The 13,231-nt window shown below is 36.4% G+C and overlaps 2 protein-coding genes across 3 annotated transcripts in view; one reads left to right on the forward strand and one right to left on the reverse strand.

The window, feature by feature from the left end:
- The window catches only part of WDPCP (WD repeat containing planar cell polarity effector), a 198,667-nt gene that overhangs the window by 174,996 nt on the left and 10,440 nt on the right, over positions 1-13,231 (reverse strand). The gene's annotated exons all lie outside the window — the stretch shown is intronic.
- LOC101625426 (apoptogenic protein 1, mitochondrial-like) lies at positions 2,556-5,152 on the forward strand. The gene is given in 3 exon segments (XM_012731461.1): positions 2,556-2,567; positions 4,491-4,712; positions 5,072-5,152. Coding segments are annotated over 3 exon segments (315 nt in total).

Raw genomic sequence — 13,231 nt, forward strand, 5'->3', positions numbered from 1 at the left:
TAAAAAAAAAAATAACAGAAGGTAATTTCCCAAACCCGAGGGAGACAATAAATACAAAAACAGATAGGAGGGAAAATAATAAAACTGTTTATCTAAACATAATGAGACCTACAAGACCTATAGTAGTGAAACTTCTAAGAGTTCAAGACAAAAAGAATATTAAAGGTGGCTAAGGGGAGGAAAAAACATAACCTATAAAGGCACCCCCATCATACTTGCAACTGACTAAGGAAACTGATGAGCAAAGATGGAATGGAATGATGCATTCAAAATATTTAGATAAAAACTGTCAGTCAGGCCCTCCCTGATGGTGCAGCAGCTTAAAGCGCAGCACTAAGAAGCCAAAGCCACTGCAGCACGAGTTCAATTCCCGCCTTCCCCAGGGTTGACCACATGGCGTGGCAGACCTCTCCTGACCAGCAGACCTCTCCTGACCCGCTCGTTGCTCCCCTCAGCAGTGTATTTCATCGATCTGCCTGTTCGGCTCCCCACTCTGTCTCTGGTGAATCCTCTTACTGCCCTGCACCTCTGGCCTGTATGCATAAATAAATATTTAAAAAAAAAAACTGTCAGTCAAACATGCCATATCCTACAAGGATCTTCAGAATAAGGAAGAAATAAAGTCCTCCCCAGACAAACAGAAATTAAAGGAGTTTACAAAACTAGAACATCCCTGTAAGAAATGTTGAAAGGAGCTCATATGTCTACATGGAAGTGAAAAACATCCATAAAATAACTGAATAGGAAATAGACAACAACAGAAAACCAAAAAAAGTAGCCAAATCACATATACCAATAATCACCCTTGTAAAATAGGGGGCAGGCAAGGAACGCAACTGGAGTCTTATCATGATTTTGAAAACACTGGCAACGTTCTACTTCTTCAGCTGCAGGGGGTGGGAGTAAGCAGTATAGGTTTTTTTTTCTATTTACACTTCACATATATTATTTATCATTTCACATAATCTAGAAAAAGTTATACTGTGTCACCTTTACAAAAGGAAAGGTCAGCTGGACAGTGGTTGTCCAAATAAGCAATGTCTAAAAAACAGATGAGAATATATCAAGATTTTTTTTTTAAAGATTTATTCGTGCATACAGAACTGGGGTACAGGCCAGGGGCGGTGAGAAGCTTCACCGGAGACAGAGTAGGGAACAGAACAGGCAGATCAATGAAGTACACTGCTGAGAGTAGCAGTGGGCAGGTCAGGAAAGGTCTACCACACCATGTGGTCACCTCCAGGGCAGGCGGGAATCGAACTCATGCGGAAGCGGCTTTAGATTCTCAGTGCTGTGCTTTAACCCACTGCGCCACCAGGGAGGGCCCTATATCAAGATTTTAAGTGTTATCTTACCTGATGAATAACTGGATGTCTTTCTTTTATATTTTTGGTGCTGCAGGAGTATACAATTTTCCTGATCACAAACATTTGCTAATTCACAGGGGCAAGGAATAAGTTGGAGCTATTACTGACAAACAAAAAGGCAGTTAAAAAAAAAAAACCGGTATGTGTATTTGATGTTTGCTGCTCCCAAAACTCTGTACCTGGGTGGTATTTGCAACATCCAGTTAGCAAGCCTATTTTCAGTTTAGTTAGTAGTTCCCCAGGATGGGCTACCTGACTAGTAAGAGCAAGTACCTCTCGTGAACAACTCACAAAGACCCTTCAGCCTTTCTCACAGGTGTTAAACCTCAAATGCCTAAAATAGTAACAACCATTTAAAATAACCCAAGAAAGCAGAGGACATGTGGCTGGATGACTCTCTGCCTTTCTTGTTAGCAGGTCTACCTGTCATCACTTATCAAATAGTGACTGCTGAGACTAAGGTCACAATTATGTACAACTCTCCTTTACAAATTTTACTTTCATCAAAACTTGACTAATCTCACTTCCAGGCAAACATAAAGTAAAATTATAAAAAAATCTGTAATTAAAATATCACTTTTGGTCTATATATTGCAATAAAATGGAAACTTTTAATTGGAAAAAAGATTCTTTGCTATTAAAAAAAATCACCAAACAGAAATATCACAAGAAAGAAGTGAGAGACTAAAATGCACATTTCTATGAACCTCGCAATGAGGAAGACATTTTTCCCCACCATATAGTACTTGATCTTTCTTTCCTTCCCTTCACCTTCAACTTTTCCCTCAATTTTCCTAGTCCAAGTTATTAAAGACTCTTGTTCTAAGTTAAATGTAGTAAAAGGGGTCATGAGAGTAAAGGATGGACAAAGTGATAAAATAAAATGTTTTTTTTTAAAAAGTACATTTAACATAGGAATTATCTGCTCCTAGGGTCAAGCAGGTGATAGCTATAGGTAGATGATCATTATCAAATTATCAAAGCAAGCATTATAAAAATGTGAATTAAAGAATTTTCTATTTTTAACAAATACTTTATCTAATTTACTTTCATTCATATGTAGTACTTTATTTGCAACATGTTAGTCATGAAGTTTAATTCACATTTCATTTTCTGAGGCAGTATAATATAACAGATTAGGAACACATAGTCAGACATCCTGAGTTGAAATCTCAGCTCTATCTCGCCATGAAACCTTGGGTAAATTATTTAACACCACCATGCCTCACCTTCCTTATAGTAACATAAAAATAACAATTACCCTACTGATTGTTTTAATAAATAAAAGTGATATATGTTATCACTTCTTAACATTTATCAAATGTTAGCAATTATAATTATTTACCACAAAGTCCCTTCATTATTTCAGTACTTTCACGGGCTACTAGTATTTCCTATTCTATCATTTGAAAATGATCTTATGTTTGAATATCTCATCACTTAAATAAATCTAATTTTTCTTTGAATTCTAGATCTGGCTACATGCATACTGTAAAATGGTAACCTCATATTTTAGCTATACTTCTTTGCAACATAGGTCCTTTTAACTTTCCAGTCTACTGACAGAATTATACCACTTCAGGCAAAATGCAGGAAACTTAACAATTTCTTTTCCTCAACTTTATGCTTATGACAGTTATATATCTACATATGCTATGGGCCTTGCAATACAATAACTTTAACCTTATAGGTGTTTTGCAGAAATCTGCTTACATATTTACCATTTCTACTGCTCTTCACTCCTTCAGAATATCCAATTTTCCACCTAGTATCATTTCCCTTAAGCCTGAAGAACTCCATTTTTAGCATTCTTGTAGTAGAGGTCTGCTGGCCACAAAAATCTCATTTTCGTTTCTGCAGTGTTATTGTCTTTCCAAGTGTTGATTCCCCTTCAATTTTTGCTGTTTAGGGTCACTCTTCAGTGCCTTCAGAGTAGTGAAGTTTTGTATTTTGTCCAGAATTTATAATAGTTTTCTGCAAAAGGATTAGTTCAATACGAGCTATTCCACTATTACTAGAAGCAGCTAATATTTTAAGATGCCAGAAAAGTTTTCAATATTCAAAGGAGATCCCTGGTCATGTGACCATATGGTATAAGATGGATTACAATACTCCAAAATGATAGATTCATAGTTTAGTTACCACCATTATCCCATAAACTGATTTATGTAAGGTTATAATTCTGCAACCTGAATTTCAACTTTTTTCGACTTCTCCCTACATAAAAAAAGATGCACTTTGTTCTATGGAAACTTGATCATGATCATATATTTAGAAATACAACCATGTGTTTGGCTGCTTGTTCTACTAGTTAGAATTATTTGCTTCAAAGACAACAGAAATCAGCTCCAGTTAACTTTAGCAGAAAGTAAATTTACCACAAAAAAATCAGGAAGATCAGAGAGTTTATGGAAGTCTGGAGACTCTGGCTCCAGAGAACACCAAAGGAGGAAAGGAATGAAGAAATGCTAGTCCATATACTCAGGAGCCACAGCCCTTGGAGTTCAGGGAACATATGCCCCAACCATTGTCTACTCCCACAGTACTGGGCTCAACTACCTCACCCCCCTGCATTTGAGACTCTAACACCCACTGCTCCCTTAAAAGCCGGTGACTGGGTGGTACTACCCCATAGGCGCAAAGTCTGTTACAGGCAAAAAGCGGAACCTACCTCACCAAACCTGCTGTTCTCCCCAATGAGAAGGGCATGCAATTGGAAAAAATTAGCTATAATTACTATTATTAATTATAAAGTGGAAATTATAAACAATTGCCATAAGAGCCAGTGTTAAAAGCAAAATCATACAATGAGGATTTCATAAAAACATGTTATGCTTGTATTTTTTTTCATGATTTGAAGCATCTCAGTTTGAGCTATGTACAAAATGAAGAATGATGTAAAAAATAATAATACATTAAAACAGAAAAAAATAAAGTTAAAACCAATATAAAAATGATATAAGGTGGAAGATAAGCCTTTTATGGCATGTAGCACCCAGCTGGACCCCAAGTGTCATCCCTCTCAGCCCTCCAGGGGAGGTCTCAAAATTCTGCCTTCCAAGGAAGTCTAGCCTTGCCTGGATAGAACTCCCAGATGAATATTGAAGCCCTTGGTCTGAAAAGCAATCACCTTTGGAACAAAATCTAAGATTATTGAGGCAGAAAACACAAAATGGAACCAGCAGTTGGCAGGAGACACAGAATGGAACCCAGCAGTTCTGGGTAAAAATGAATTTGACTTTCAGTAAGGAAAGAGATGAGTTTATTTACTTGAGACTGAAAGCTTAAGGCCTGGGGCTGAGAACTGAATCAGGTCAAAGAGCAGTACTGAATGCTGAAGAAATGGCATACTACTCATAAAAAAAAGGGTAAATGGCAGATATCTGTCTTCACTTACATGTGGAAAGCAGAAGAACCTAACAAAAGGTCAAGAAAAAGACAAAACAGACAACAACCATAGACCTGAGGGTACAGCAAGGGGCTGGGAGGGAGTGAGGTCTAAACAGGGGGAGACAGCACATGGGACTATGATGCTGGTGCCCGGGTGCTGTGGTGGTAGGAGAACTACAGGGACTACCCCTGAGGGGAGAAACCAATTATTGTACAAAAATGAACAATGATGTAAGAAAATAAATGTAAAAGGGAAATGATTTTAAAAGAAATGGCAGACTTTAACAAAGAATTTTAAATAAAACTTTCTGAAGCATAGCTTTAATTTTGCCATCACCACCTTCATGGGAAAAATGGCCCTGGAGAGGATCTGGAATAAACTGGGTCTAAACTAGATGGGCAACTAGATGCAAACCTCCCAACTGGTATGCCAGTCACCTAAGTGTCTCCCTCCAAACCTAGTGAATCTGCAGTCCAGCTGCTCCATAAGGCCCCTCCTCTTGTCTCAGCTTCACAGGCCTGAAGGATGCCTCAGGGCCCAAGGCTGTTTCCAGCTGGATATCAAGGGAGTGACCTTAGATAAAGCTCAAGCACCCAGGGCCCACTTTCTGCATTTTCAATCCAATTTGAAATAGATTGATATAAAAATATTAATAAAATATTACTTGGGGAAAACTGATTATATAATGCACTAGTTTATAACAAGGCAAGGAGGAAATAATCGCAGTACAAGAGCATTTCTAGCTGTATTTCTTCAAATAACTGGCTGTCCGTTAAAATTAAAATGAAACAGGGCCCTCCCTGGTGGCGCAGCGGGTTAAAGCACAGCACTAAGAAGCAAAAGCCACTTAAGCATGAGTTCGATCCCCGCCTGCCCGGAGGTGACCACATAGTGTGGCAGACCTCTCCTGACCCGCCCGCTGCTCCTCTCAGCAGTGTACTTCATAGTTCTGCCTGTTCTGCTCCCCACTCTGTCTCTGGTGAATCCTCTCACCATCCGCATCTCTGGCCTGTACCCCAGTTCTGTATGAATAAATAAATAAATCTTAAAAAAAAATTAAAATGAAACAACATTTACACAAACCCTATTTTCTCCTACTCTTTGAACCTAACTACAGGTTTTAACCACTCACCTTCTGTATTAACATCCAGAACATTATTTTATTCTTGACTGATTTATGCAATTTGGGGTGCCTGCTCTCAGAGAATATGCATGACTAAAGTGAAATAAATGGGTATACAAGAAACAACCTCTCTCCGGGTTCTACTAAAATCAAGCTAATGCTACACAAAGTACTAAGGATGGAATCAGCATCCAACAGTAAGGAAAAACTCTCAAAGACTAAAATGTAATGGCTGTTTTGGCAAGCTTGCACATTTTCCTGTCATTGACTAGACATTTTTACAACAGAATTTTAATTGAGAGTAATACAAATAATTCTAGTTCATAGAAATACAAGTTGGTAAAATACAACTAATTATTGCCCAGTGGATATTGATCAATTTTACATATTTTCACTTGTAAATTCATTTTAGCATATCCTTATTTGACTGTAAACATGTAGTTCTTAGAACTTGGAACACTATCATAATATTAATGAATTAAATTAAATCATTTATACATGCTCATTTTATATTTTTATGAAAGACAATCGTATTCTACTTTAAAATTTACCCGTTAGCAATAGTTTGCTTAGTTGAAGACTAAAATGAAAACAAACATATACACAATTGCTACTGGTAACACAATATAACCTTTGAAATGATGACAAAGGAGGACTGCTCAGAAGATAATTGCTATAACCAAAAAAAAACTTAGGATCATTGTTACAATAATTACTTCTCTAGATTACATAAAACAGCCTACAAACCTATTATTTTCTACTGGACAATCTCCACAAACACACATATACCTATATACAAGCTATATATAATCACATAATATACATTTTATATACTGTACACTCCAAGTATACAGTACATAAAGACATACCACTATACATATAGAGTACAAGGCATACAGCATATAAGTATGTGCTATAAATAGCTTATTAAAAAAAAGAGAACTGTCCTAATATATCATTTCCATCACTTAGTATAAAAAAACAAAAAATAAGTATGACTCCTATATTTTAACTCTTCACCTAGTTGTTTATTATAGTGGGAAGCATTTATGAAATTTGGCACTAAGGAGTCTGTTTTCTTTTTAGGAACACACAGTTAAGTAATTTTAGCTTTTCAATTAGACATAGATTAAATACCACTAGTTAATAGCTTCCTAACAGCTTCCTAATTTATAATAATAAAATCAGATTTTCACAGCCAGAAACAATCATGTTCTTTTAAAGCCTTCACTATAAGGTAGTTCCACAACTCAGTTTCAAATATTCTTAACAGTAATTTCAAATAACAGTAACCAAAATACTTTAAACTCCCCTGGCAATGAATTCTACTCGGTATGGTAACTTAATTCTTTTTAGATTAATATTCAAACTTTAATGTTTAATCCCACCTAGAGAGTAATTTCCAAAGTGATATCTCCTGAAGCCAAAACCCAGACTTCATGTCTCTAGAATAATCTTGCCTTGTAGTAGATTTTTAACTTCAGTAAGTCTATACGCCTTTCCCAAAGTAGTTCTGGCTGGCCTGGACTTGTTGTAAATAGCTGGAGCATCAGACAGCTTTTTAAATGTCAACACACTTAATTCACACAATGTACAAGGAAAGTATTGTACTTTAAAATAAAGATGTGTTTCCTCTTGTGAAATAAAGTTAATCATTTGGAAGAATCTACTTAAAGGAAATGGGATAGTTTTACCTTCTCTAGAAAAGAAATGAGAAGTCATCTCACTTTTCCCTCCCTTTATCCCACTTCAAGCATAGCCTAGAGATCAAATGTGTTATGTGTGACAGAAAAAGAAACATTAAAGGATGTAAACCTAAAGATCTAATAGTCACATAAGCCTGTGAGATTCAAAAATGTGGGTCTGTATTTTTAATATCCTAAATTAAATAAGTTTATGTCAAATACAAATTTTCTACACCCTACTCCATCTCCTCTAAAATTTTAAACAAATAACTTGATATGAATAATATTATATCCAAATATCAAATATTATCCTGACTATTTGAACAGCAAACACAAACAATTCTAATCCCAATCATACTGTTATGAAATGTTAATGTATTTAAATTTTTAAATTATACATGGAATTAACTGAAATGCTGTACTTTAAACAATTAAATATTAATATTTCAGCCATATTAAATAATAAGAACATATGACCAAGTAACACTCAATACTGGTAATTTCCAAAGGCACATTATAGATTGTGAAAATTCTGGAAAATGTTCACTGCAATCTCATCTACACAAAGATATTCAAAGAAGCACCACATATATCTTTTAAGGAATATGTTAAATGAGGTTATAATAACAATGCATAAGGAAATATGTGGTATTTAAAGTGTTAAAGTAATGGAATTTAATAAGAGCTATAAATATATACCTTATATCAGACCAAATTAATAAAGGAGACTTACCAGTGATAGTTTCACAATATTTTAGCGAATAATATAAGGTACTTAATGACTAAAAACTCCTTATGCTAGCTATGTATCAATTATTTTTTAAAAGATTTATTTTATTTATGCATGCAGAGCTGGGGTACAGGCCAGACAGAGGTGCAGGGATGGTGAAGAGGCTTCACCAGAGACAGAGTAGGGAGCAGAACAGGCAGATCGATGAAGTACACTGCTGAGGGGAGCAGCAGGTCTCTGGTCAGGAGAAGTCTGCCACGCCATGTGGGTCACCTCCGGGCCGGGGATCAAGCTGGCAATGAAGCGGCTGTGGCTAGCTTGCAGTGCTGCATCCTAACCCAATGCACCACCAGGGAGGGCCTCTGTCAATTATTTTTTTAAATTATCATTAATCAAAATAATAGCACACTAATCGGAAAATAACTGAAAAAGTAAAACATTTAGCTTACATACCAGAGATAAAGTAAGGCATTGTTCTGGCAGGAGGAAGAACTAGGATGCGGGTACATATTGCCATCTAAAAACTGCCTCCTTATCAGCCCTACAGTAGAGGAGCTTGCCACAGGATTTTTAGTGAAGTGGACTAACGTGTTCTGAAAGTCATGATTCCTGTCCATCTTCCCCACACTCACATACCAGAGTGGGCTGGGAATGGGTACTTGACTTAGTCTGGATATTTTTTTTTTTAAAGTCCCATTATTGATGGAGCCCTAGTATAAGATATGTGAAACCCTGAAGCTAGGCGAATAACTAGAAAACCAAGAACCATAACTTTCTATGATTCTAAACTGTCTATTCTATTCTTCATTATTTTATGGAGAATAATGGACTTATTCCACTCTTCCATTATTCTCCATAAGACTCACAAAATTGTCTTATGTGTTCCTTCCTGTTGTGGGGGGGGGGGACAATGAGGATGGAAAATGAGATAGGAATCTCAGTTTGACTGCTTCTAGGTTACCCTAAGGTCTTGCCAACTGACTAGAAGTTGTGTTTTTCTTATTATCTGTATGCTTACAGTAATAGCTTCCTACTCCAAAATGTTAGAGATGCTCATGGCTCTTAAAAAACCAGAAGTGCTGGCCCTCCCTGGTGGTGCAGCGGGTTAAAGACAGCACTGAGAAGCTAAAGCCACTTTCACATGAGTTCGATTCCCGCCTGCCCAGGGGGTGACCACATGGCATGGCAGACCTCTCCTGACCCACCTGCTGCTCCCCTCAGCAGTGTACTTCGTCAATCTGCCTGTTCTGCTCCCCACTCTGTCTCTGGTGAAGTCTCTCGCTGCCCCTGAGCCTCTGGCCTGTACCCCAGTTCTGTATGCACAAATAAATAAATCCTAAAAAACAAAAAAACAAAAAAAAAAAACATGAAACCAGGAGTGCTAAACAAAAGGTTCTGCTGCTTTCCTCTTATTAAGTCAAAACAAATCAGGGAAAAAGGCATAATTTACTTAAAAAAAAAAAACTTTAATGTACTATGTAATCTACTGAATAAAATTAAAATTCAGGGATATGTACAATTGAATAGATTATAAAGACTATGAGCCAGTATACTATGATATAATAATATCCATTATTATTATATATACAGATATATAATGCATGTATGTATATATATATACACATGTATTATATATACACATACACATGTATTATATATATGTGTACACATATATACACACAGATAATATATTTAATCTTTATCCCTGGTTCCTGATATAAGACTTTGAAAAACTTTGTAGTTTCTAGATTGGTAAGAAAGTCAATTTGGTACACTAATGAGATAACTCTTGGCCAAGGAGTAATCTTAGGTAGCTTCAGGGTGGGTGTTGGCCCCCAGAAAAACTTAGGGACAGAGGTCTAGAATTTTCAGGATCTCAGTGGTGGGGGGGCTCGGGAGGGGATGGGCAAGCACTCTTTCAGGTGTGCTAAAAGAGTGGCACTGCAGGTGTGCTAAAAGACCTCTGTGCCTTCTTCTATACCTCTTCCACCTGCCAGTTCCTGATTAGAGACTTAATTAAATCAATAAGTATTTAAACTGTTTTTCCTGGGTTCTGTAAGCCATCCTTGTAAATTATTGAGGAGTCATGGACACCCCTAATTTATGGCTTGTCAATAAGGAAGATAAGAGGCCTGGGACTTCTGGCTGGCTCAGGAGGGGGTGATGGAAACCTATTTTATAGCCATTTGGTTAGAAGCAGGAGAGGGCTATACTGGTGAAGGTGCTTGAATCAGAGCATCGTGATTCCCAACACCGGTCTCAAGATGTTTTACTCTGGCATAGAGAGTATTTTGAGCTAAGAGCAATAAAACTCTGTGAGGTTGAAAAAAGCTGTCTTAAGTTCCTTGCCCTTCTTTAATCTAAGAAAATAATCATCACATCTAAGCTTCTGTCCTTTTCCTAGTTGAATAAACAACCAATGTTCTCTAATGATCTAGAAAAATGTACTTTGAAAGGTCTCATTCAGTAGAAACTCATCTTTATTATATTACATTGATGAAGTCATTCCTCTCCCTGTCATGAGTAAAGATGAAGCCACAGACTCCCCGTGGAGCTTTTGACTCTTGAAAATTTAATGTAAGCTTCTTTCTTTCTAATTGATGACAAGATCTCTCCCATGCATGTTACCAAATTACTTTTCCTTTGCCAATCCAGAGATATGGAAGATTTTTCCTCTTCATCCTGACACTTGCAGTGGTCGTGAACCTACTACTTCAAGTAGTTGGTATCAGAAGTGAATTGTTAAGATACCCAGTTAGTGTCCACAGAGAACTGGATATTGATTTGGTATAAATCCCCCCATGTCTGGTGTTAGAAATGTTGATAGCAAAAACATGGATAGGTAAGTAGACAAAGAGAGATGTAGGTAAATGGATAGGTATAGACAGGTAGATAAGGGAAAGCTTAAACACACAGTTGAATCCATCCAATAAGTGTTGAAGAAATGACAGATTTTGAAAAGCATTTTATAATCACAGTAAAAACAGTAGGCAAAAATCATCAATAATTGCTAAAACTATGGGTTAAAGTTTGATGAGGAATAAATATCAACATAGTTTCTGAGTACATCTCAACCGATGACTTCATGAAACCAAGGAAAGAAGGACCACATTAATTTGCAATAACAGTTACTGCCTGTCCCCACCATCCTGACAGAAAAAAATGCTGTGATTCACAATCACTGTGTAAAGTATCCAGGAAAATCTGGCCAGGGGAGAAAGGAATTATTAGCTTAAGACTGTTCACTATGCAAGGTCTACCTAACATAATATAATAAGTACTAAAAAGATCAAATTGATTTCAAGTAATTTACCTGCACTCCAGAATAAAGTTCAAGCTTATTTATAGAAAAATAAAAATATCTAACATCCAAAAGGTAATAGGCACAGTATTTGACATTCTATAAAAATTGTCAGGCATCCAAAGAAACATAAAATATGAGCCATAATAAGAAAAACCAATACAAATCAATCAATATCTAACATGATGCCATAATTTGAAGATCAGAACATTAAAGACAATACATTCTGTATGTTCAAAAGTTTTATTTAGTAGACACAAAAGATATAAAAAGATCCAAATTAAACTGCAACAGATGAAACCATAATATGAAAGGTAGAAAAAAATGTAATGGATGGATTCATATCTTATTAAATGTTGCAAAAGAAAAGTTTAGTTTCCTTAAAGACACAGCAATAAAAATATACAAAATGAAACCTAGAAAGAATTAAAGAATGAACAGAGCACTATTGAAGTTGAATTCAGGCAACTACAAAGATAACTGGATTCCTCAAAACAAAATAGAAAATAAATTTAAAGAAATAATTACCAAAAATTTTTCAAATTTATTGAAAATTACAAACTAATATATTCAAGAATGTCAACCAGAAGAACCAAGGCATGTCACAAATTACTCAAAACTAAGGATTAAAGAGGAAAGACACTTAAGAGCAAAAGAAGATAATAAAGATAGATAATATTAGAAATCAGGCAAATGAAAAGACAGTGGAACAACATCTTTAAAGAAATGAAAAGAAATACTCAACTTTTAGAACATTAAGCCTACTGAAAAGATCTTTCAAAATCAAAGGTAAAACAGGGCCCTCCCTGGTGGCACAACTGGTAAAGCACAGCACTATGAAGCTCTCCATAGACACTGCAGCATGAGTTCAATCCTGGTCAGGGAGGTGATCCACATGGCACAGCAGACCTCTCCTGTCTTGCCCACTGCTCCCCTGAGCAGTTTACTTCGTTGATCTGCCTGTTCTGCTCCCCACTCTGTCTCTGGCGACTCCTTTCACTCCCCGCCCACCTCTGGCCTACACCCCAGTTCTGTATGCATGATTTTTTTTTTAAAAAATCAAAGGTAAAACAGAGACCTTTCAGACATACATAAATAGAAAATTTTCACATGTTATTCATGTGCTAAGAAATATTTTTAAAGGGAACTTCTTTAGGAAGGAGGAAAATCACAGCTTATTAGAACTATGGAGCTACACAATGAGCATAATGAAAATAACTACATGAGTAAATACTAGATTTCCCCCATTATTTCCCCATTAAATCTATCTTTAATAGATTTTTAAACAAAAGAAGTAACAGAATTATTGAGAGTTTTTATGCTATAAATGAAGTGGTACAATATCACTTAGAGGTAGATGTGAGAAAATGATGTGTGGTATAGACACTAAGCAACCATAAAAATAACAAAAACATTACCACTAACAAGCCAGTAAAGCAAAGAAAAAGGAATCAGAAAAATAATTCCATTGAAACGAAAAGGAGAAAGGCAATAAAGAATGGATGGTGGGCCCTCCCTAGTGGCGCAGTGGGTAAAGCACTGCACTAAGAAGCTAAAGCCACTTCCGCATGAGTTCGATCCCCCGCTTTCCCCGAAGGTGATCCACATGGTGCAGCAGACCTCTCCTGACCTGC

This window comes from Condylura cristata, unplaced genomic scaffold (assembly GCF_000260355.1).
Source record: "Condylura cristata isolate star-nosed mole 26May11 unplaced genomic scaffold, ConCri1.0 scaffold00031, whole genome shotgun sequence".
In the NCBI taxonomy this organism is placed as follows: Eukaryota; Metazoa; Chordata; class Mammalia; order Eulipotyphla; family Talpidae; genus Condylura; species Condylura cristata.